Source organism: Grampus griseus, assembly GCF_964374135.1.
Source record: "Grampus griseus genome assembly, chromosome: 3".
Lineage (NCBI taxonomy): Eukaryota > Metazoa > Chordata > Mammalia > Artiodactyla > Delphinidae > Grampus > Grampus griseus.
In genome coordinates, this window is record NC_139019.1 from 12,318,712 (window position 1) to 12,343,926 (window position 25,215).

A 25,215-nucleotide genomic window follows, 5' to 3' on the forward strand; every position below is an offset into this window, starting at 1 on the left:
ATAAAAGGTTTGTTTTCCTTGTGAAAGGATTTACCATGAGATTTTTAAAACAGGTGGTTCTTACATTTTTTGTTTTTCAAAAAAATTGGTTTACCTGAACTGCAAACAGGGATTAGGGGCTCCTCCTGGGCTCCTGCATCAGTCATCCCTCATCTGTCACACCCTGTGTGGTGAGTACCTGTGGTCCTTTCTTCTTCAGTAGTCTCTAAACACATTCAGGACAGAATCTGGGGCTTTAATGTCTTCTTACCCCCCGTTCCTAGCTCAAAGCTTGGCACATACTAGACACGCAGCAAGTGTTTATTGAATTGAGCTGAATATAACATCTTTATTTTGTGTTCAGCTTCCTCCTGAGTAGATATGTTGTAAGGTACTTCTGTGTTTATATCCCGATTTCTTTGGTAACATTTACTTCTTCAGTATTTTAAAAAGGAAGTCAAGAGATGCCTGGAAATTTACCTCTTTCTTCCTAGAACAGACATACGCATGTGTGTGCATACGCATGTGCCACAAAATCAAATCTCAAACCTCATAGGTTAAACAAGGAAGTTTAAAGGCCATTTTTTTACTATATCGTTTGATCATAAGTTGTATTTTTTAATTTGGGGGGATGTGTTATTAGAGTCAGACGAGGTCTGTGGTTCAGCTGATGTTGAGAGCTCCATTAACTTCTGGCTGATTATCAACAGTTTATAGCCTTTTGGGATCAAGGCGGGATATAACTAAATAGAGACAATTAAATATACTTTTGTAATAGAGGTCTTATCTCTTTGTATAATGGATGTAAAAAACAAATTACAAATCATTAGATGTATCTTCTCAGAGCTTAGACTGCTGCATATTTAATGTGAACATTATTCATGGGCACCTGGGTCCGTGTGGTTACAGGTGCTGAGGGCACAGCTGAGAAACAAAACAAAGCCCCTGCCCTCAGGGAGCTCATGTTTTGTCGTGTGTGTGTGTGTGTGTGTGTGTGGTGTGTGTGTGGTGTGTGTAGGGGTGGGGAAGGCAGGGTGCAGAAAAAGAAATATGTCAGGTGTTGATCAGTGCTAATAAGAAAAACAAAACCGTGTAAGGGGAATAGAGTGAAGGTGTGTGTGTGTGGCATTTTGATATCGGGCATCAGCGTCAAGAGGTGAGCAGAGACCTTCAGGGAGCGAGGAGCGGGTGCCCCGCAGGTAGGGCAGGAACCGTCAGCGTGGGCAGTGGTGGGAGCTGAGGCCGGAAAGGCAGCGGGCGGCCCGGGCACGAGGCCCTTGTAGGTAGTGAGGGAGTAGAGTCGAGTGTGATGGGTGGCCTTGGAGCCCAGCGGTGGTGGGTAGCATCTGACTTACGTTTTAAATGCACCCCTCTGGCTGCCGTGTGGAGAATGGTTGGTAGGGTGTGGTGACAGGGAGGCCCACTGGGAGCCCTCGGTGGTCACCTAGGAGCGAGGTGCTGGAGGTCTGGACCAGGTGGTAGGCAGCAGTGGAATTCTGGATTTTGGGGGACCGCAGTGAGCGAGAAAGGAAATCTCAGGTAAAGCAGTACCATTATTCTGATGATGCTTTGTTTCATTGTTTCCCCCTCCCCACCCCCCCACCCCCCCTTTTTTTATTCTTTAACAGAGCCCAGATTAAGTGTAGCTCCTGAAATGGATATCATGGACTATTGCAAAAAAGAATGGAGGGGAAATACGCAAAAAGCAACATGTATGAAAAAGGTATGATGCCTGGATGCACGCATTTTGAGTCTTTCCAATAGTCTATCATAAGTAATTATTTAATATGTCCTTTTGTATTTTTAGATGCTAGTTATGACAACTGCCACTAGACTATGTAATTATTGGTGTTCTAACGTTAGAGATGAGGAAACAGGCTCCAAAGATAAGGGACTTGTTTGGAGTCACAGTATTAACATAGAATCATAATCAGTTATTCAGTAACTTGATTTCTTTGGAAAACACATAAATGGCTCTGTGCTGTTCAGGGTTGGGCCAGCCATTGGTTGTCCTCTTGGGGTCATTTGGGAACACTGCCCTTCTGGCCTGGTGAGGTAAAAGGCGCAGACGTCATGCATCTGCTGTCCCCACTCAGCTTTCTTTCCATGTCCTCCAGTTCTAGGGGCCTGGACTCTCCTGTACCTTCTAAGCAGAGGGATCTGGAACTACTTCCTTTATTTAGGGCAGCAGTCCCCAACCTTTTTGGCACCAGGCACAGGTTTCGTGTAAGACGATTTTTCCACGGTCTCAGGAGGGGGATGGTTTCGGGATGATTCAAGCGCGTTACATCTATTGTGCACTTTATTTCTATGATTATTACATTGTAATACATAATGACATATACAACTCACCGTAATGCTGACAGGAGGCGGAGCTCAGGTGGTAATGCGAGTGGTGGGGAGTGGCTGTAAATACAGATGAAGCTTCGATCGCTCGCCTGGCGCTCACCTCCTGCTGTGCGGCCCGGTTCCTAACAGGCCACAGACCGGTACCGATCCATGGCCCAGGGGTTGGGGACTACTGATTTAGGGCATCCCAGGAGTTGTCCCCCTTTCAGTCCCATTGCATAGATTGGTGACCCTGAGGTAGTCCTTCCAAGGCTGTGGGACATCAGGGATTCCCATGACACGGTCCCACTGTGGCTATGACTGGGTTGGGTCATTACTTGAGTCAGGCCCCTTGACCCACTCCCACTGCACAGCAGGTCGAGTGGCACATCCTACTGGTTCCCCCTCAAATGTATCCTGAATCCAGTGTTCCTTCGTAGATTGAAGTTGCTACTCCAGTTGACACTTGAAAAACACAGGTTTGAGCTGTTTGGGCCCACTTCTATGCAGATTTTTCCAATAAATATGGACTACAGCACTACATGCTGCATGGATGCAGAGGGCCGCCTGTAAAGTTACATGCGGGATTTTGACAGAGTTGGGGGCCAGCGGTCCAACTGCGCCCCACACACGTACCCCGGCACCCCAGGCTGTTCAAGGCGTGGCCTTATCTGACTTCCTCCGAGCTACGGAAATGGCAGTTTCACCCTAATGCTTCTACCACCTCTTGTAACTTATGGATTATACCCTTTACTTATTTTTCTCTTGGGATTATTTACGTTACAAGTTTGAACGCACTTCTGGCACGTTAGAGATATTGACCTGTCATGTTTGATAGAAATATCTTTAAAATTTTTGTTTGTTTGTTTAGAACTGTACTGTTCAGGATTTAAGATTGTTAAGTATTTGAATATATTTGTTCTTGTCCTCAGAGCTTCATTTTGTAGAAAATGTTGTGCCCCTTTCATCAGGCACCTCAGCTGCCCATGCCTGCCCTGAAATGGGCTGACCATACTCGAATGCCACTGCCACTTTTGAAGCTCTGAGAGCCAGTGTCAGCCCTGTTTCCCACAAGTCTGGACTGTAGACTACTTGTGTCTCAGGCACTCGTTAGAGAGCTTCAGACAATGACACGACGTACCTGGGACTCTCAGTTCCTGCCAGAGCTTAAGAACGTTTAGATTTGTGTGGCTATCTGCTGAATATGCATATTGGCTACTTGTAGATTTTGTAAAAACCTCCAGCTCTGTATCAAAGTAGATAACCAGAGGCCAGGTATCTAAACTGTATTTTCTCATCTTCCCCAGAAATGCTTACACTGACATGCAACCTTATTTTTGGATCTCAGTCTCTTTAAAGGATCTCTTCTAACAGTTGGCACCTTCAAGCCTGTAATTGAAGATGTTTACTAAGTTATCCAAGTGTTCCATATTTTGGAACTCATGCTGAAGTCATTCCTCTTTGATTTCAGTTTGAGGTAAAGATATGACCCTATAGTTGGACCCTTTGGTGACCAAATAATCAAAGGCACATCAGTTAGAAAAGCATCCCATCGGGACCCGTGGCAGTCAGAGCATTTCTGGGCCTGATAACAGCTTGGATCTCTGTTATCTTTTAGTCCTTATTTGTCTGATTGTTTTGTTTTGGGTATTCATTTACACACTTGGAAAGATACAGTTGCTGTTGAACTAGCCATCGTGAGTATTTGGGGTAACTAGAGGTTCACCATAGGGAAGAGGTGCATATTAGCAGGCATGAGTCTGCTTGACGGGCCCTTACATTGCAGTGGCTGGGCCACTGAATAAAAATGCAACTCTCAAAATTTTATTATTGGAAAGACGTACTTTCATATCCACTTAGAACATCATCCTGTGACTTGAACCTTGAAAACAACTAATAACAGGGTCCAGTGCCTGGACACAGGATGACTGTCTACATGGTGCCCAACCCATGAGGGCGACACTTCTTCTTTTGTGTAAATGTGGGTAGGAAGCAGGGTTTCGAGTGATTGTTGTGGAAGAGCAGGACTAGCGAAAGGTCTGCCAGGTCGGGGGCGAAGCTGTGCGGTGGGGAAGCCGTGAAGCCGACGCCGACGCCTGAGCAGCGTCCAGCGGGGAATCAGTCATCTGGGCCCCTGGACCAGGTCGCTGGGATTTTATGCTGTCCTTTTTGGGGGGCATGCTCCAAATGGTCCGTTTGGATGGCTGTATTTGAGTTGACTGAGCATGTCACTGAGCATTTTCATTTCCTTGTTTCACTGGCAGGCTAAACAAGAATGACACTTAAATCCACTTTTTGAAAAAGTCTAACAGAATTTATCCAGGCACCTCCTAGCATGTAGTTTTTTTATGTATTTCACGGAAATTTGGGATTTGGGGGTATTATTTTTAATGTGGAGATACGAGCTGGGTACATCTCTCTTTTCTTTTCTGTCTCCATTAAAGAGTTTAGGGTCAATCTAAACACAGATTAAAGCCTTCAGAATGTTGGTTATTAATAAGTGAATGTTACAACGGTTGCTAAGGGGCATATAACTTCAACTTTGGGGGTGACTAGTGTTTTAATAATACTTGGTGTATTATTTTATATGTTCTAGTATGTTGCGTCTGCTACCTATGCTGATACTATGTACAGTACTAACATTTGTTAATTTCCTTTGATTAATTAAAAAAAGAATTCAAATATCTTACATGAAAGACTCAGCCAGTCTTGTTTCCGTTCTTCTAGTGATTGGGGGCACACTTTTTCCACAGGAATAAAATTCTCCCCACTCTCTGAAGTCAGTAATGACCATTTTGAATTCTCTGATGCTTTTGTCCAGGGCTACGAGGAGGTGTCTCAGAAATTCACCTCCATCAGGCGAGTCCGTGGAGATAATTACTGTGCGCTGAGGGCCACGCTCTTCCAGGCCATGAGCCAGCCGGCCGCGCTGCCCTCCTGGCTGCAGGACCCGGAGCTCACGCTGGTACGCTGCTGCTGCAGGTTTGAGTCTGCAATGTTTCCAGTTGCTTTTGTGAGAAAGACTTCCCCTTCTCTGCCCTGTGCTACGTGCTTGTACTGTCTGCGGTGTGACGTCAGTGTGTGGGTTTATTCAGTTTTGTGTGGCTGAGATGATTTTGCATAGCAAAGTGACTAAAAATGATTGATATTTCCCCAGAAGAGGAAGGTGATAAAATTTCTTCAGTGCTTCAGCTTAACTAGAGAGCAGGTGTTTAGGGTTTGTTCAAAGCACTTAGGGCAGTTTGACTTCAGTGTTGGAGTCTCTACCAAGTGGGCTGTATATTGTACTATCTGAGAACCTGCTGGGGTTTTAGGAGGCAGATTTCTGTGATTCTAGCTCCAATTCAAGGAATCAGCACCCTCTGCAGAGTGATAGGAAAGCTGGCGTGGCAGGCGGCAGAGCAGCAACCCTAGAATAGAGACGGTTGCTGTCAGCCTGGGGGAGGCTCCCTGGGGAGGTGAGGGTCAGGGGCTGTGTCCCAGGCCTGACCCTCTTTAAGGTTTTAAATCTGCAGCCTAGTCGTGACACCCCAAGAAGTCACATCATCAGTGTGTCGTGGATACACGACACACATCAGCTTGAGGTCATGATAGGTTGGATGATAGAATACCCCAAAAGAGTTTGGTGGGCAGGCACGATTGAGCAGAAGTCACAATATGACATTACTTGGAAGAAAATAGGAAACCTTGCGCCTGTATTAAAACAGAACCCCAAACCGAAACTCAGAGTGCTAGCTGTGGGAGATCTGCCTTACCAGCAACTTATGAGGGGGGAAGGAAGAGTCAGGATTTTAATGGATTGCAGGCCCAGTACGAGCCCACTGATGTGTGATGCCTGCAGTGATAAGGAAGCCCTGTCTTAAAAGGAGCGCTTCTAAAACACAGGCAGTGACAGCCCTGTCTTGAACAGGGCTGGTCACATCCCATCTTGAGGACCCAGTTCAGCTCTGTGCCTGTACCCTCAGTACAGGTGGGAGTGTGCCCGACAGGGCTCATCTGCTTTGGGGAACAGTTGAAGGAGCTGGGGTATTTGCCTAGAATAAAGACTTTTAGAGGATACTGGTTGGCAGTTAAGCTAATTAGAGGTCTGTTGGGTGAACGGGGTATCACATACCCTCAAAGAGCAAAACCAGGATCAGTGGGTGGAGGATACCACCTGTCTCTCAGGTGATTATCTACTTTATAAACTGGTGTAAAATCACATGTGTATAAGCTATTTAAATGATATCTGTGAAAGATACTTCTAATCAAAGATACATTATCTTTTTTTAATATAAATTTATTTTATTTATTTTTGGCGGCATTGGGTCTTCGTTGCTACGCGTGGGCTTTCTCTAGTTGTGGCGAGCGGGGGCTACTCTTCGCTGTGGTGCGTGGGCTTCTCATTGTGGTGGCTTCTCTTGTTGAGCACGGGCTCTAGGCGCATGGGCTTCAGGAGTTGTGGCTCACGGGCTCAGTAGGTGTGGCGCACAGGCTTAGGTGCTCTGCGGCACGTGGGATCTTCCCAGACCAGGGCTTGAACCCGTGTCCCCTGCATTGGCAGGCAGATTCTTAACCACTGCGCCACCAGGGAAGTCCCAAAGATATGTCATCTTAAGCAGATTTCTCAGTGTTAGCTTTTTTTTTTTTTGAGAAAGGAGCAAAAGAAATTGATGCACTAGGCTATTTTTAGCTTTGCAAATTAGACATATCAGTACTGAAATATTTCAGAATTGTTGGTCAGTCAAAAGCATGCCTGTGGACATGAGACACTGCTTGGGAAGCAGACATGGGTGATGTCACTGTATTTTGCTTTAACTTTTGTTTGACAGCCATAGCTTTATTTATTGATTGTGACAAAATCCTCCTCGATTTTAGGCTGCTTTCCTTTGAGCCTTTTACTTTAAGGGGCTGCTTAGATTTATGGACTTAATTGATGTAATGAATTTGAAGTTTTAACTTTCCAAGGAACTCTGGTGCAAGCAGTGCTCTACATAATTAAACATACAAAACACGCTCCATGAAAGTAAAGCATAATTTTTATTTTACTAACAGGATACATTTGGGTAAGGTTATCTGCCAAATTAAAAATAGTCTAGGTAGGTTGTGCTTGGTTTCTGATCGGTATGAGAGCACGTTGCGCGTATGAGCAATGGGGGCTTTAAGGTGGTTTTCCTGACTTCATTTGAGTCATGCGGAAATTCTCAAGTACTCTTTCTAATTTCTTCCCTTTTCTGTATGTATCAGTCAACAAGTAGAGTTTTTCTCTTGGGAGCATAATTAGTTGGTCACAGTGGTATTATTTTTGTCATCTAACCTTTCTCGAATGCCAAGATGCCCACGTCAGAGAGAAAAAGCACATCATACCTGTCCGTGAGTTTAGTATGAAAGTTTATTAAACTTTTCTTGCTCTCATCCAACTAGAAGACTTGTCCCTGTGTTGACTCTTCAGCCCCCAGCAGATTCCCTCGATTTGAGCACTTTCCTGACAGGGTCTGTTTTGCTATGTGTCTTGGGCAGGTGACAGATGCACCACACGCTTCTCATTTGAAGTGTCAGTGCAGGAAGGGGTACACAGACTTGGTTGTCGTACTTGACCAGACTAGTTTTTAACCACCTCCCAGGTGTCTCAGGCAGCCTCCTGTGGATGGCATTCCATCCCTGTTCTCATGCTGGCCCTTCTGCCTCGTCTCCTGTCGGAAGGTCCACACTGACAGGGGTCTCGTTGGGTGAGCGAGAGGGCGGTGCAGCGTGACTGGAAGAAGTCGGGGTGGAACCAAGTACGAATACCGCCAGGTGGTGAGGCCTGCAGAAGCCGGCGGTGCACCGTGGTGGTGGGGTACCCGGACCACCTCGCCCCGCAAGTGGGGCCTCTCCGTTACCAGAGACTACTTGTGTAACTGTAATAAGGAGGCGTCTTAATATTTGTTAACGCTCGTGATTAAGACAAGCAGATCAGGTGATACTTAACTCAATTCTACAGAACAAGAAGGTCTTACAGGAGTTTTGGTATGAAAGTCTCTGTGCCCATTTCCTACCCATCTTCCTACTAAATCAGAATAACTTGTATCCTGTCATGTTAATTAGGCCATGCTTGCTGTTACAGCTTGGTATAAATTATGGGGTTTAAAATGGGGTAGGCTCGCTGTTATAAACACAATAACTATCTGACAAATAAGTCTGTCTCAGTTTACCCTGATCCTTGATCTTTCTGAATTGCCAAGGGCCTCTTCTGACCACTACCCTGCATCCAGTGACAGTCATATGTCCTGGTGTCCACGGGGCTTTTAGAAGTCCTTGGAGCACTGACCACTTCTGGGGACATAAAAAGGCTGCTCTCAGCAGGCAGGTTGGAGGGAACCAGTTTCAGCATTGTTAGGGTCTCCTGAACTGCCCAGGCTCTGTAGTAGCCCACCTCTTCACACTGGGCATCGGGCAGGTCCTGGGACACCTGAGTTTGTATGTGAGTCTGTGGACTCAGAACCAGTCCTGGCCCAGCCTGCAGGCTGCATGCTGTGCTAAACATCCCTTGACCTCAGCTTGCACTTCGTCAAGAATCCGGTGAGCCCAGAGAAGCTACACACCCTGTAGCTGGCTGTATCTGCTTCCATTTACATTTGGAGAGATGTTCTTTGTAGCGTTTTGCCATTTTCCCTCTCTCCTAGAACATGCATGGTTTCAGGAGATTCAAGGGAAGTAGGAGCGCTAGACCGAGACCCTCCCCTTAATGTGAGCTCAGTGGAGGCGAGCGAGCCCAGGCTGCTCGTCCCGTGCTGCTCGGCTCCTCTGGCTGTGCTCGTTCGTGGCCTGTCTGACAGTCCGGCTGCCTCTCATCTCCTGTCATCATGTCTTGGCTCCCTGTCTGTCGTTCTCGCTTCTGTCCAGATCCTAGTCTCTGTGTTTGACTGCAGTCGGATGATCTGACCGTGACCCTGACCTTGGACGTGGCTTGGTCTGGCTGTTTTTAAACTTGGGCAGCAGCTGGGTCCCCAAGAGGTGGTATCCTTCGGGGCAGGGGTCCTTTGGTTCCATAGTTTTAGAATGTCTCTGAGTGGGTGGGACCTGTGACAGTGTTTGCTTGCTTAGGGTGGGATAGACTGTATATCAGAACTCATGAGACAGTTTGGGGGTGACACATTCTTGTTACTTGCTATCCCTTTAACCATGGTGCTGATTTCGAGAATTGTGGACATTTGCTAGAGAAAACAGGCTGTTTTTATATTTCAGTCACAAATGAAATTATACCTAAGCTAATTAGGCAGTTTAATACTTTATTAAGTATTTCCCGTCATTGTTTCTTGTTTTTCATTGTTTCTTCTTTACGTCTCCCTTACCCTAACAGAAGTCCAGTCTCCGTGTGTGTAGTGTAAAAGAATGGCTGTGTGTGTGTGTCGTATGTGTCATGACCCCCTGAAAGCATTTAAAGCTATCCTCATTTTTTTCATCTGACTAAAGAATTTCAGCTCCATTATTCTTTCCTCATAGTTTCTTTTCACACCTCAGTTTGGGGCTTTCTCCAGGCTCCCCACAGCTCCCAGCATATACAGCCCTTGATAATTATTCCAGCAATACTTTGGCCCATGCGTGGAAGGAATGAGGAAACGGACTTTTTTTTGGGTTTTGCTTGGTGTAGTTAGATCGTTGGGGTCTCTTGAGTAATTGAGCATCGTGCCTGCTTTTTAGGTACATACACAACATCACGTGATGCCTATGTTTTCTGGGCTTCCTTCCACGCCGTTTCCCAGCTCACATCTGCGTAGCCAGTATTTTCTGCTCACTGCACTTCTCTGTGCCCAGTTGTGATTTCAGCTTATTGCCACTTGAGGGCATTTTAGAGTCTGGTGATAAACCAGAGAACCTGAGAGAAAAGTTGGCAGCAGAACTGCCCACATGTTGCTGAAATGTAGGACAGTGTGGGCACAGAGCTGGGCTGCTCTTGGGTGGGTGGTCATTTGTCATCATAAGAAGATGAGAACACAGCCCCTCCCCCATTAATGCCATCATTGTGATAACCACCTGAAGAGGAATTTACGTCCCTGTTGTGGTTTTGTTTTTTTGTAGAGATGAAACCACTGTAGTTTCACATGACTGCTGTAAAGGGAAGGTAAAACTGGAGTTCCCGTTCATGCAAGGGTCTTCAGAGCCTTAGATTCCAGGAGAACTGAACACATGGCCTCATTTAAAACTGTATTATAACTGTTAAATAAACTCAGGTTCTAGGGAGGAATTAATTATTCTCTAATGATCTTTTGACTTGGAGGTGAACTCTTTTTTCCTTTCTGCATTTTATAGCACTGAAGGGACATGCCTGTGCCCGGCCTAATTATATGGATTTCTCCAAGACTGTTGGGAAAGTCTGAGTTCCCATGCTGACATCGATCCGGTTATGTCCCAGCTTGCTTTTCAGACTCCAAATTCTATTGATGATGAGGGGAAAACAAAATAGCAAACGCTCCAGGAAAAAAAAGGAAACAGGCAAAATAATAGTTGAGCTGTCAGTTCTCTAATGAGCTAGCCCATCACAACTCCCTTAACCCCTGCATCTTGTTCTCAGTTGTATTTTCTATCTTACTACACTGATTAGTTAAACTAGATACCATAGTGTTTCTTTCTAATATTAAAACTTTGATGATAGTGTAAGTATCAGAAGTTAGGTTTTATTTTCCTAGTCAGGAAAGGAACAGGTTTTTACCCTATCCTGGACCATCTCACAGGCCCAAAGCGCCTTCCTGAGTCAGGCATTAGGGAGTGGTAGGGAGGCACCAGTGAGCCCCGCAGCTGCTTGGGTGGTTTATGCGAAGACCTGGTGTGAACGCTGCCTTCACGTACCCTTACAAAGTGCTGTGGAATGTTCCTGCCCGCGGCTGGAACCCAGCCAGGTACATTGTGCCTTTGGGTTTCAACCAAAACTGCCATTTCACTGTAGAAGCCCTCCTCAGGGTGGGTCTTTCCGAGATCCTGACTTCCAGATTTAGGTCCGCCGTCCTAAACCCAGACAGATGTGCAGGAATTAATTCTGGAAACGAAGGTAGGTCTTGTAGGCTTCATTGTTTCTTATAGCTTGGATCGTGTGATGGCCTTTCTGGAATGTTAACATTTTCTCTCTCTGTTTCTTGATACTCTAGTTACCAGAAAAACTCATAAGCAAATACAGCTGGATCAAGCAGTGGAAGCTTGGACTGAAGTTTGAGGGGAAGAGCGAGGCCCTGGTTGATAAAATTAAGGAGTCCCTCACTTTACTGAGGAAGAAGGTTTGGAACATGTAGTTTCCTTTCTGTGATAAGTGCAAAGCTCTCACTCCCGGGTGCCCCAGCACACCACTTCTTGGTCTTCACTTAGTGGATTACCACACGCTCTTGGCTGGTTTTTAGGCAAAATAATTCTAAACGAACACAAACACTTCCTATGAAGTGTTCGGTAAAATGAAGAAATATCAACATCGTGTATTCTCGGAGGAGATGATGTGTTTAATGAAACGTTTAACTTTGTTTAAAGGAAACCGTACAAATGTAGTCTTTTCTTCAGTTCTGACAAGTTTCAGGGATATCATTTAGTCCATATCTCTTACAGGATTATCAGTGATAACGAATTCACATTTATTAAATTCTTCCCAATTATGTTCATGTTTTAAGATTCTGTCCATATTTATTAGACTTGTTTTCTTTCATGATGATTTTCCAGGGAGCAGATTTAGTAACTTGTCCTTTGACAACTGTCCTGAGGGTTTTTCTGAAGCAGACTTGTGAGGAGGAACTTGGTCTGCTGATTCCCAGTGATTTGGTTATTAAATGCTCCCTCTTCTGTGGCTTTCCGCTGCCTTATGTGGGTCGATATCCTGCTTGCACACTGGCCCACACAGAACTCTAGGTCGCTGGCCTTTGAGCAGCCTAAAAGCTCTCCTCACCAGGGACCCGGGATTGAGGGCCTGTTAGTTGCTCCAGGCTTTGTAGATGGAGGAGGGAGGCCGGTAGGGAGGTGTCAGGCATCGGCTTTCGGGATTCCCCCAGCACATACCCTGGTTGTTGATCTGTTCACTTGACTGTGGTCTGCCCCCATGAGACTTTCAGCTTCACCAGAGACTGTCCTGTCGATTCCTTTACAGCCAGTGCCGGGTGCTGAGCCTGGCACATAATAGGCATTTGGTCAATATTTTGTTGAATGAGTGGAGGGCCCTGAGTTCCTGGAGCCTAGTTTTTATTTACAAACATGAGAAATGTGTACTGGAAACTATACTGTCGAAGGAAGACCAGTGATGAAGAAATGGGAGCAAGAGAAGGGGAGAGGGGGTCTGTTCTTGCTGCCTGTTGGAGCAGAGCACAGGATTCAAGGGGGCTGGGGGACCTGCGCCTGCCCAGGCCCTGGGTTAGCAGGGGGTTGAGCATAAGGCTCTGGCCCTGTGGGAGTGAACAGGAAGGCTCTTCAGCTCAGCCACTGGTGACAGCTTCCTTTTTAACTCTTTTAAGTTCTTGTGAGGTTGCTTTATTAGCTGTGCCTACTGTAACTAGATCCTCATTTGGGGGAATGTTTAAGTGATTCCAGTTTGTAATAACATTAAAATTATACATTAACACTCTGAGCCAAAAAAAAAGCCTCTGAGCCGGCATCGTTAGCACTTTGTATGTGCCAGGCTGCACACTAAAAGTTTGATACATTGTTTAATCCTCACGACTACCTGGGTATCGTTGCTGTGGTATCCTCACTTTGCAGATGAGGAGACGGAGGCCCTGCAGAAGCCACCAGCTGCTCGGTGGCAAGGCCTGTATTCCACCCTGACTCTCTGACCCCAGAGCTGCGTTCTTGCCTGCCAGCTTGGTCCCCTTCTGGAAAATATGAGGTGTTCCAGCTTGCAACCCAAATATTGGAGCGAGTCCGGTGGCACAGTCATTACTATTAACACTTACTCTTGTATTTAAAATGTTAATGGTTTTGGGGAGGAGCAGTAGTTACTGGTTATTCATAAGGATTAGTTTTATGTTGGCACCTCCTATCCTCGTTCACTTTAACTTAAAAGCACATATGTTTATAGGGTTTTCTTTTTCACTTAAAGAGTTTGCTTATGTTAGCTGAATACCTGATCCTCTGCTTTACTCTGAATCAGAAGTCGGTAAGAATTTCCGGAGTGGATTTATTCATTTGAAATTCAAGTGTATATTTAAGAGGTTAGAAGAATAAGTTTAGTAAACAGATACTCAGGATACCCCGCAGTCTTCCTGGTGCATCTCCATGTTTGAGGGTTGGCTTGGTGTTTCTGGGTGGTAACGGCTGCCGTAAACCCCTTAAGGGGAGGAGTAGTTTCAGCTTCGCTTCACAGCGTCTCACACGGGCCTCACACACGCATGTTAGCTCTCCTGTAAGTATTTCTGATTGACCGGTTTGATCTCTTTGCCTGGGAAGGTAGGGGAGTTGAAATTTCCATTCCATGGCCCTAGAGTTCTCCTTAGTACATTATACTTTTGTTTCAAGTTAGTGGGGGAAGAAGTGAATAAGGAATTTGTGAGGTCTAAAGAGTGCCATTGTTTGAGCTGGAAGCTTGAGCATTGAGCGTTGGTACGTGACCCATGGTTGCCTGCCTATCTTGAAAATAATTTTGTGCTCATCGTGTGGAATTTTACCAGGGACTTTTAGAGCAACAATTTAATTATTATGTAACTTTCTTATTACAGTGGACAGACTTGGCTGAACTGAGAACTGCCGAAGCGAGGCAGATAGCTTGTGATGAACTGTTCACGAATGAAGAAGAGGAGTACAGCCTCTATGAAGCTGTGAAATTTCTCATGCTAAACAGAGCCATCGAACTATATGATGATAAAGAGAAGGGAAGGGAAGTGCCGTTCTTCTCTGTGCTTCTGTTTGCTCGGGACACGTCAGGTGACCCCGGACAGCTGCTGAGGAACCATCTGAACCAGGTGGGGCACGCCGGTGGCCTTGAACAGGTGAGCTGTACCTTTGGGAGTATATTGGCCCAAACAGCAGCTTCAGCCGCCAAACCTCATCCCAGTTTTTGTGAGCCAGGAGTCGAGGGTCTCGGGAGGCTGCAGTTGGATCTTGTTCAGGGCTGCAGTCATCTGAGGGCGTGATTGGGGCTGGAGGGGCCACTTCCAGTATGGCACGCTCACCTGGCTGTTGGCAGGAGGCCTCAGTCCCTTCGCTGGGAGGTGGTGGGAGGGTTCTGTTCCTCACCATGTGGGGCTTTCCATAGGGCTGCTTGGGTGTCCTTGTGACATGGCGGCTGGCTTCTCTCGGAAAGGGATCCAAGAAGAGAGCAAGGAGGAAGCTCCAGTGCCTTCTATGATCTAGCCTTGCGAGTCACGCACGGTCAATTACACTCTATTCTGTTTGTTAGAAGCAAGTCACTTAATCCTTCCCACATTCAAGTGAGGAGTGCCAAAGAATTGTGAACGTATTTTATAACCGCCGTGGTTATCTCAGCCTGGGCTTGCTTCTGTAGTGTGGTGGATGGGATCAGTACCCTTGGCTCCAGTAAACAAATAGACCAAGCTCTTGGAAGAGTCCTCTGAAGGGTCTTGTTTTTTTTTTTTTTTTAATTGAGGTGAAGTTCATATAACACAAAATTAACCATTTTAAAGTGTACAACTCAGTCACTTTCGGTACATCTGCGGTGTTGTGTGACCATCACCTGTGTCAAGTTCCAAAACTTTCCTTCCCCTGAGAGAAAACCTGGTGCCCGTTAAGCAGTCACCCCCAGTGATTATCTGTTTGATTGTAGCCATTCGAGTGGGTGGGAAGTGGTTTCTCATTGTGGGTTCAGTTTGCATTTCCCTGATGACTTTTCATGTACTTACTGGTATTTGCATATCTTCTTTGGAGAAATATCTGTTCAAGTCTTTTGCCCAATTTTTAAACTGGTTATTTGCTTTTTTACTGTCGAGTTGTAAGGTGTTCTTTGCATATTCTCTACACGAGTCCCTGATCAGACATAGGATCTCTTCTTGATGATGTGCTTGTTTATAACGACCCATATATACAAAAGGACTGGGGCTGGGCCCACGGGGAGGAAGAACGGTTGTGGCTGAGCCATGCCATGCACCTCGGGGACACCAGGGCGGGAGTGGGTGGAGAGCCCTATCCTTCACCGTGGCTTCCCGCCACATCCTTCAGTGTTTGCTCTTCCCCCAGGTTGAAATGTTCCTTCTCGCCTACGCTGTGCGCCACACCATTCAGGTGTACCGGCTCTCCAAGTACAGCACTGAAGAGTTCATCACCGTCTATCCCACCGACCCCCCCAGGGACTGGCCAGTGGTGACGCTGATCGCCGAAGATGACCGGCACTACAACATCCCCGTCAGAGTGTGTGAGGAGACGAGTCTGTGAGACACTCCTGGACAGCCTGGTGACGCGGCTCGGTCCTTGGGACTGCAGGTCCCTTGGAGTGACCTCTGAGGACTCTTGGGCCTTGTGAGCCAAGCTGGACTGGAATGTTCTGAAGACTAGCTTTTGATAATCAGAATTAATCAAGTTTTTTTCCCTCACCTATGATGCACTGTGTTTCACTGGGGGCCTTCAGAGCACACCTGTTGAAAGGTGCAGACTGCATCTCCATAAACAAACACATTTGTATCAGAGGAGACTTATTCTGGAGAGGAATATGTTCAGAGCTCTCTCTAATAGTAAACTGGCTTTCCGTTTTTTTTTAAAGATGGTAATTTTTTTGTTTTGGTGGTGATGGGTCTCTGCAGTGCCCTTCCTGTGCACCTACGCGGTCTGCTTATATGGTAGAGTTCTGGGACAAAGCTTGTCAGCGGCCCAGCCGTAACATCCTCTGATAGTCTCATCGAGCAGTGGTTTGGATTTACATGTTAATTAAAGCTGTTCTAAGCAGATTGTCTAATGGAAGGTTAAGAACTGGGTCCCCAATAGTGAGTTATTTAAAGGCTGGAGAGGGAGCTGCAGGAAGAGGCAGTGGCAGCAGGACGTCCTGACTCTGAAGAACGTGACAAACGCCTGCGGTTGGGAACACACCAGGTCTGGTGCTGGGTGCAGGCGCTGGGTGCAGGCGCTGGGTAGTTGGCGGGTGAGCGCAGCTCGTTGCTCTCTAGGATCGGGGCTGCTCCTTAGTCTCCACTTCCATGGATCCACCATTTTATAGTCAGAACAAGGCTTAGATCCACCTGTTTTAGAGGAGACCAAGGCCAAGTGATGATTTTTTTGGAGAATGCTTCCGTTGCCAAATCTGTGTGGCTCCTCTGTTGGATGAATAACAGCAAAGCGTCTCAGGCTTTTTCTGGGTAAGTTTAAACAGAGCGTGTGCTTAAAACTGACTGCAGCAGCGTGGCCGAGCTGCATCTGCCCTTGATTTGGCTATGCCCTGGGGAGGCGGTGTTCTGGCCATGAGTGATTGCATGTCACAGGCTAGGGTGGTGCCTGGGGGCTGGACAGGGCAGCCCAGCTGAGCGTGGTCTGCATCAGGGCCCGAACCATCCACGTGGGGCGTGTACTGTGGCCACGGCGCAAGGGACGGGACGTGTCACTCTTTAGGACTGTCAGTGGCATCTGAATTGGCTCAGTATTTGTGGACGTGGTGTTACCCTGAAGCACTGAGCTTTATTTTATAGTAAGTAAGATCTTTATTTGGTCCAATTTAAGCTTATAGTTTATAAGCTATCTAATCCATTGTTGTTTTTTTCTCAGAGGGGCAAACCTTTTGTGATAGTGTTAGTTTTGCTTTCACTTAAAAATTAAAATTCTTGGTTGAGAAAACTCAGAGGACACATAAAACTATGCAGACGGTTACATCAATATTGATATTTTCCCCATTACCTCATCAATAGTATTCACCACGTTTCGGTAGCTACTTATTCATTGGAGCGTTTGAATTAAATTCTGCTCTAAATGGTGTGAATGTGTTGAGAGGCTTTGCTTTTCACTGTGAAATGCAGTGGTGCCTCAAATAAGGAGGCACCTAGAAGCCAAGTGAAAGTAAAACTGACGAATTCTTGTTGGCTTTGATGCTTCATTTTATGGAACTCATTTTTCATGTAACTTACAACAGGAAATGCTTACCGTTCATTCCTGAACATTTTTAAAAGCACAACTTCAAACACTTAGGTTGTATAAGGCAGTAGGAGTCTGTGTCCATCTAACCGTTGGTGCATAGCCGCTGCTGGATTTAATAATACTCATGATCACCTGTCTTTGCGTTTTGAGAATGTTCTAATCTTAGTGAACTTGAGTTGAGCTGGGCTTCTGGGCAGCTTGTTTATGTTTCATACTTTTTTCTTGTTCCTGTGTGTGATATTGTTAGAGTGTGTGCAGAAATTGTGGTCTTAACCACCCCACTGATAAAAATTCACAAGGGTGCGTTTAAGTTGCTCTCTGTCCCAAGGCCTTATTACACTCTGCTCTCAGACTGCCATCCAGGCTTAGAGGGATCACAGCATAAGAGAAGTAAAACTTTCAAAGAAACAGTACTTCAGGAAATATAGATGATTGGCCAACTTTAAAAATGTTTCTTTTTGTTGCAACATGCAACTACAGTCGCCCCAAGTTTTAATTCCATTTTTCATTCCTGGTCTTGGCCTGGTCAGGTGACATCAGCAGAATTGAAATTGAACTGAGACCAAAATGGATTCAGGAGGATGATCTACTCAGAGGGAATTTCTAAAATGATAGTGTTCCAGAAAAAGGAAGGTAGTAGGAATGACACTGTGCTTACTTTCTGTCCCAGAGTTTATTGCAGGAGTTCAGTGGTTTGGACCCTATGGTCTTGGCAGAAGGATAATGTCTACCTTAAACAGGCGTGACTTAAACCTTTGAGCTCATTTAAGGTGCATTAAACCTAAAAGAATTTCCCTGTAACAAGTTCCATGGAATTAACTCTGCTCACTGAGAACTTTTCCCACTTCCCCTCCTCACCTGCTAAGCTCCTACATTTACAGCATCCATTGATTTCACTCATAACACATGGAACAGTGAGGGTGGCAGCTGAGAACAAGCTGCCAATGTGTGCTCTTTCACTTATGATCTCAGCGTCGGGGGGGAGGGGCGGGGATTTGATCTGAAATGTCAGTTCCTCTTCCTTAGAATCCAGCATATCCAAAAATGCTTTAAAGGCACAGAACAGGATTGACCCTGCTGTCTAGATAGAGCCATTTACACTTGTGTTATTCTGTACACATTCGGTTAATATCTGATAAATACTGGTGTTTTTCTCTGATTGTGGAAAACAGACATTGCCTTTGTTTTCTTTCATTATTCTTTTTTCCCTCCAATTCTAGAGCTTATCAAGTAAAATCTCAGGCCACCTGAATCTCACACCTCTGTCAGGAAGAAACACCTTTGTTGGTTTTTATGTGCTTGTGTTTTCCTTTGTTTTTTAAGAGGCTGTGTTATTCCTCCTGCCCTCTTCACCCCAAGGTGCTCTTTCACTTGAGAGTCTGTAGTCTGCTTTTTGAAGAGCTTCCAGATGGTGACGGTTAGGTGCTCTCTCCCCTTTAATGATCTAGGATTCTTACCTCACAGCACAGAAGTAGGACTCAGATAGACTTCCTGGCTTTTTCTCCTTTTTGGTGTTAAAGTTTGATTGTTTTCCTCTCTCTCTCTCTTTCTAAAGCAAGACTTGGCAGGTACTCCCCCTTTGAAAGCCAGAAAGTGTTTTCAGAAGTGTAAACCTCCGGGGAATGTTATTTGTAGGCATACACAAAAATACATAGGTGCCTTTTTAAAAAGATCTGTATCTCCTTAAAAGCAATAAAAAGGAAGCCCTGAATGTGTGTGGAGTGAATCTGAATCTGAAACGTGTGTGAAAGGTATAGAACCCCCAAATAGTTGAGCACAGGCAGGGCACAGTGTCAAGCTCAAGGAACTGTACGAAGTGAACTGAAGAAGGAGGAACTGATTTTAGATTAAAAATGCCTTTTAAAAACAAAACAACAGACGCCTGACAGACCTCCATGGCTTACGTCATACAAGGATAAAAATCTGAACCAGTGGAAGACTTCTGTGCGTGGATTCTGCAAACTCCTTTTTCTAAAGTTCTAAAGTTTTCTAAAGTTTTCTAAAGTTCTAAAGTTCTAAGTTTTCTAAAGTTCTAAAGTCCCCTACTTAACAGAAGGAGACTATGTAATGCTTAACTCTTTCGGAAAAACTTCTTGGTGATGTCTTCTGAGGGACTGGAGAGATCAGGGAGCCACTGCTGAGTTACGCAGTGAATTAAGACATGGGCAGCTGATGATTGATACCTGTGTGATCCAGTTAATAACTTGGAGCTGTGAGAAGCACAACACTAAACTGGCTTGGCTCCTCCCACCCTTGGTAGCAGCAGCAGTAGGAGCAAGGCAGGCTCGGCCGTGACCAGAAGGGACGTGTGCGTGTGTATGAATGTGCCTGCTTGCTGGCCTGCAGTCGCATTGGGACGTTCTCACGTACGCGAGGTCCCACAGCCTGAGACCCGGCCACATTTGGGAGGGTGAAGGTGAGCTGTCCCGTTTGCATTTTTTTCTTTTCATGGTAAATTGATATTTGTTACCGGGAATGGTGGAATGGGTTAGTAGGCATAATTGAACTATACAGAGTGGTCATTAAGTCCGGAGATAATTGTAGTGGAAAGTCATATCAACAAGCCATTTATTGCGTATATCTCTGTTCCCAGGCCTTTATGGCCATCTGTATATTTCCATATTTTGAATACTCATTAATAGGGAGAACACTGACCAGAGCTTTATCGCATTCTTGTTGATTTCTTGGGTGTAGTTGTGGGTCAGGGGTGAGAACGCCGAAACATGGGTAATCCAAGGAAAGGATACGGGGCTGGAGATAACCACGGTCTCGGCAATCTTTTGGGGGTGGTTGAGCTTAATTCTGAACTTTAAAATAACTTTTTGTACTCAAGACCTTTTGTATAGTGAAAAATGCCTTGATCTGTCTTCTCATAAATGGTGCTAAAATACGGTACTCCTACAGGAACCAGAGCAATCCACAGTAATGTTGGTCACGTCGAGTATTTCGTTGTGGGAAGAAAGCCAAAGTGAATGTATTTAATGAGCCCCCTTCTCGTTTCCATTGTCTTTATAAAAACGTTGTGGTATTGTTACTCACCTTTTAGCCGCTTCCGACTCTCTGTGTTGTGAATTCTGAGAGGGTAACGACCCACCTTCTGTCTCTGGCGGTGGTTTTCCTTCCTTGTCAGCCGGGCTGCGGGCTGCAGAGGGAGGGCAGCCGGGAACGTGGTGTGAACCTGGCCCACTCGCCTTGGCTTGTTTAGCAGAGTGTCCTGTTTACACTGTAAAGTGTCAGCACCTGTCAGAAACCGCGCCTGCTCAGAAAACTGTGCCCCCAAGGCTCCTGTCAGCTTGGGGCCTTGGTCCTACCTGCATCCGCGGCAGGAGTGTCCCCCGTGACGTGCTGAGTCTTCGTCTTCACCGTCAGAGGCAGAGCCTACTCGGGTTTTGCTGCCGATCCCCTGTAGCAACCTGGCCACTGAGGATTGTAAAAATAAATAGCAAAAAACAAACTTAGAAAATAAAAACTCAGAAGCCTGGCTGTGTTGCTCTGGTTAAATGCCTCACTTTGAGGACCTGGGAGATTTGGGTTCAGTGCTTTAAACCTTCCGGCACCTCCAAGACGGGCCTGTGATGCCGATGACTTTACAGTGTTGAACCTGTAGGAAGTGATCCGCCCAAATTAGATGCACACTTCTGGGCCTCTTGGGTCTGGATTCAAGACCAGTCTCATCACCCACTACTCGGGGGAGCTGGGCCCAGTTACCCCGCCTCTGTAGCCTCAGTCCTCACCTCCACCACCGTCTGTCTCCCCTGCGGGTGGGGGGAAGCAAGGTGCAAGCACTCAACAGAGTGCTTCCAGGAAGATCCCCTAGGCCTGCAAAGCAGGGCTGCAGTCACAGTCCAGACCCAGCCTGGCCGTGTGTTTGCCTGGGAGAGGCCCTCAGCGTGTGCAGCGTTCTTAGGTGTTTAAGAACCAACCAGACCGGTGGGAGCGCACCCAGAAGTGTGATAGCAAGACCTTGCATGCACTGCGTATGAATCGGACTGCCACTGAAAGAGGTTAATCATCTGAAGAAGGGGGAAGACAGCAGGCTTTCACAGGTATTCTTGGGGTTAGAGGATGAAGTTTCGGCCACCGGTGCCCTACCTTCCTGTGAGTCAAAGAACTGAGTCTTTGCAAAATGTTGCTGGGCTTCTGAAGAACCCACTGCTTAGGGGTTGGGCATCCAGAGAGCAGCAGTGGCAGGTTGGTGATGGCCGCAAAAAGACCTCCCATACCAAACAGCAACAGCAAGCTCTCCTTCCTTCACCGCCCCATTCAGTTGCGTTAATAAACTAAATGCTGTAAATACACTCTCCCCTTTTCCCCTCCTCTTGTCTGACTTGTGGTGCTGTCCTCGATTCCGAGGGCAGTGTTTCTGGCATTTCTCCTCCATCGCCTCCCCCCACGGTAGGAAGTGTGGAGAAAAACAGGGATCTGGGCTGTGGATCCTAGGGAGGCCCTTAGGAATTATAACCATCAAATAATCAAGAAAATACCGACTGTCATATGTGTGTAAAACGAGAGTATTTATGTGTATATAGAGTACATTCCCACTTAACATGTCTCCCTTGCTCGAAATCTCGGCATTCTTTCTGCAGATTCTCTAAATTGTCTCCCCTTCCCACTCCTCCGGCCCCTGCCTCTTGTCTGGGCTCCGTGTGAGTGGCCTGGTAATGACCTTCTGACTTGCTGGGTCTGGAGGGTTCATTCCAGACTGCCAGCCCCCAGCACAGCTCCAGAGGCAAAACCGATTTGGCCCTGGGGCAGAAAAGCCCAGGGTGACACTCTCCCAATCAGCTCCCTAGGGCTGAGTGCGGATTCTTCCCCTCCCCTGTCCACGACCCTGCAGCCCAGCCCTGCACCCTTGCAAGACCCTAGCAAGATGGCTGAGAGGTCTGGTGATGGTGGTTTTTCGTTCTCTGTTACAATTTGGAATATTCATTTAAGCTAAGCTAAGGACACTGTCCTCCAAATACCCGCCTAGTGCCGTCTCCCGAAATCAAGAACTGGGATGCAGTTTATGGCAGATAAAAACACTGCCGTGCTGTGCCATTCCTGAGGAGACCGCACTCCTCAGGATGTTGGGGAGGATGCTGAGAACATAAAGAGCAAACACGCAGTGGAAGTTGTCTTTTACGTTCTTGGAGATCACATCCTGATTGTGCTAGATGGTGAGAAACTGTGATACACTAAGGTTTAAAAAAAAATCTTTAGAACAATTTTATAATTAACATCATTGGCTATTTCCAGTGTTCTCAATTATAAGTAGTGCTATAATGAGCCTTCTCATTCATCGATCTTTTTATGCATCCTTAAATTGACCCTGTTTAAGGCTCTTGGAACGTATTTCCAACCTTCCCTTAAAAGAGTTGCAGGGGGCTTCCCTGGTGGCGCAGTGGTTGAGAGTCCGCCTGCCGATACAGGGGACACGGGTTCGTGACCCGGTCCGGGGGGATCCCACATGCCGCGGAGCGGCTGGGCCCGTGAGCCATGGCCGCTGAGCCTGCGCGGCCTGTACTCCGCAATGGGAGAGGCCACAACAGTGAGAGGCCCGCGTACCGCAAAAAAAAAAAAAAAAAAAAAGAGTTGCAGGAATTTCATCCTCACCAGCAGGTACTGCGGAGCCTGCTTCATTGTCCCCTAGGTGACACTAGGGGTAATTTAATTTTAAACTTTGACCACCTGGCAAGAAAAAAGAAAATGAAAAGAGAAAGGAAGGCGTTCAGCTTTAAATGGCTTTTGATTCTCATAATGGTGAACATTTTTCCTAGATATTTATGGGTCACTGGTATTTCTTCCCTGCGTTGCTTTTATACGTCCTTTGCCCATGACGTTAACCTCTTTCCCTAGTTGAGTGTAAGCTTGAAACATGTCACCGAATTGTCCTCTGAAGAGGTACCACTGCTCAACATTCCGCTGCAGAGGAGGGCCACTTTCCTTAGGCCCTTGCCAGCGCCGGGCTCTGTGGAACTTTGCTCTTTGCTGAGTTGATAGTTGGACTTTCAGTCTGTGTTCCTTTCCGCGAGCTAGACTGAGCCTGTTTGCCTTTGTAGAAGCCATTCACGGGGCATTTTCTGGGAGCGCTGTGCTCATTCCCTTTGCCCAGCTGATAACAGTCTCTAACTAGGCAGTTGTATGTGAGAATACTTCCAGTTTTCCCATCTGTGTTTCACAGAGAGACTTAGGGCTGGGAGCTTCCAGAAGGGAAGGCCAGCAGAGGGGCTGTCAGGGATCCACGTCAAGCCCTTTTGGGGGAACCGGCCCAGGTTATCTTAGTTCATGGAGAGCTTGACCTTAGTGACAAGAAGAGGGGGTTGGAGGTGAGAAGGCTGCAAGGAAGAGGGCTGTTATGCAGGGGGTGTAGAATCAGTGTGTGTTCAGGGGAGGCGCGTGTGAATAACTTCATTCATTCACCAAAGAATGTCTGCTCTGGGCAGGCACGTGCCAAAATGGGATGCAAGAAGAGCCGGCCCAGCGCTCCGCTCCGCATCCCTCCCGGCCCCTCTGAGGCCCTCTCACCCCGCCCCGTGCGTTTGTAACAGAGGCGCTGGACCAGGGGTAGAATCGCTGATCACTTACCGCCCCGTCGGAGTTGGAGCGGGGGCAAGGAGGGAGGACGGAGGGTGAGAGGTTTTACTCTTGGTGGTTGCTGTCTTACGCCAGCCTTGCGCCCTGGGCCTGCCCGGGGCTCAGCTCTTGTTCTTTCGTTCTCACACGGGGTGCCTCCGGGGGCCTTTGGAGACCCCGCTGCCCCCAGCTCAGGTCCTCTCCTCGGCCCCGCCCCTGGCCCACCACTTCCTCCTTTGCAGTGCCAAGGGTGCAGTGTTACCTCCAGCTGCTTTCTTCTGAGCCCCATTCACTCCCTCAGGACCTGAGATGACCCGCAGGTCAGCTGGTCGATGTGTGTCGCCCAGGCCTTGCTCATGGGGAAGACCTCGGCGCCTTCTGCCCTGGTGAACGTGGCACGTGCCACCCCCCCGGGCCCCCTCTCGTGCGGCTCACTGTTCCGTCAGATCGGACGGGCGAGTTGGACACCCGTCCACCGAGCGCCCACCACGGTAGGGGCCCATCTCAAGGTCTCTGAGTGTCTCCTGCAGAGCCTGGTCGTTAGGGTTAAAGGGTCAAGGGACCCCCTTCCCCCTACCCCACCACACGCGCATGCACACACACCCCTGAGGAGGGGCGGGGCTCCGTGTAGCGCCTCGAGGAAACCATCTCTCCAAATTCGCTTTTTAAGATACCTCTTCTTGGTCCTTTGATGCCCTCATGGTGAGTGAGGGATGAAAGCGGAAACAGGTTCTGGAAGGGGGTGTGACGTTAAGAAGCTTGGTGCAGGAGGCTGGGGTGCCATCAGGAGTCCCCGTTTTGTATTGCTGCTTCTCTTTGGGTGTTAGCATCCTCCTTTCTGGCCGAGCCCTTGCTTACTGCATGTAGCCCAGACTCAGCCTGGCGCCCACCCATGTAAGCGCAGGGCCCTCCTTTCAGCACCCCAATGCCTAGCGAGACAGGAAGGGCCAGCCTGGAGGAGCAGGGTGAGGTGAGCAGGGCTGCTGGGAATGGTTGTGCAGGTTGTGCACTGCAAAACTCTAGATGTCATTCACATGATGGTCCAGGAGGACACATGAGCTTGGAGAAATAAGAACCAGCTTGGAGGCTTTTAGCCTCCAGGCCTGAGGTGACCCGGAGCCCCTGAACTAAGCAGTGGGACTAAGACAGTGCAGAGGAAGGGACAGAAGTGAGAGATAGTGGGAGAGAACCGACAGGGTTAGTGGCTTGACTGAGGGAGAGGTGGGACACGGTGTGGGCTGGTTTCCGGGTGGGTGCTCATGTGATTCATCTAGTCAGGAGGTGGCATGGGGAGTGGGGAGGGAAGGGTGCTAAGGCCCCTCTGGGACCCTCTGAGGAGATGTTGGGAGGTGACTGGAC

General features: G+C 47.2%; 1 protein-coding gene across 2 annotated transcripts in view; it reads left to right on the top strand.

The window, feature by feature from the left end:
* OTULIN (OTU deubiquitinase with linear linkage specificity) overlaps window positions 1-20,782 on the top strand; it is a 32,800-nt gene extending 12,018 nt beyond the window's left edge. For both annotated transcript variants that reach the window (XM_082650273.1, XM_082650274.1), the window contains 5 exons: window positions 1,608-1,702; window positions 5,129-5,272; window positions 11,412-11,537; window positions 13,950-14,219; window positions 15,424-20,782. In XM_082650273.1, the coding sequence (XP_082506399.1) occupies window positions 1,608-1,702; window positions 5,129-5,272; window positions 11,412-11,537; window positions 13,950-14,219; window positions 15,424-15,618 (830 nt within the window). In that variant the 3' untranslated portion in view covers window positions 15,619-20,782. The remainder of the gene's footprint in view (window positions 1-1,607; window positions 1,703-5,128; window positions 5,273-11,411; window positions 11,538-13,949; window positions 14,220-15,423) is intronic.
* Window positions 20,783-25,215: the final 4,433 nt, after the last annotated feature.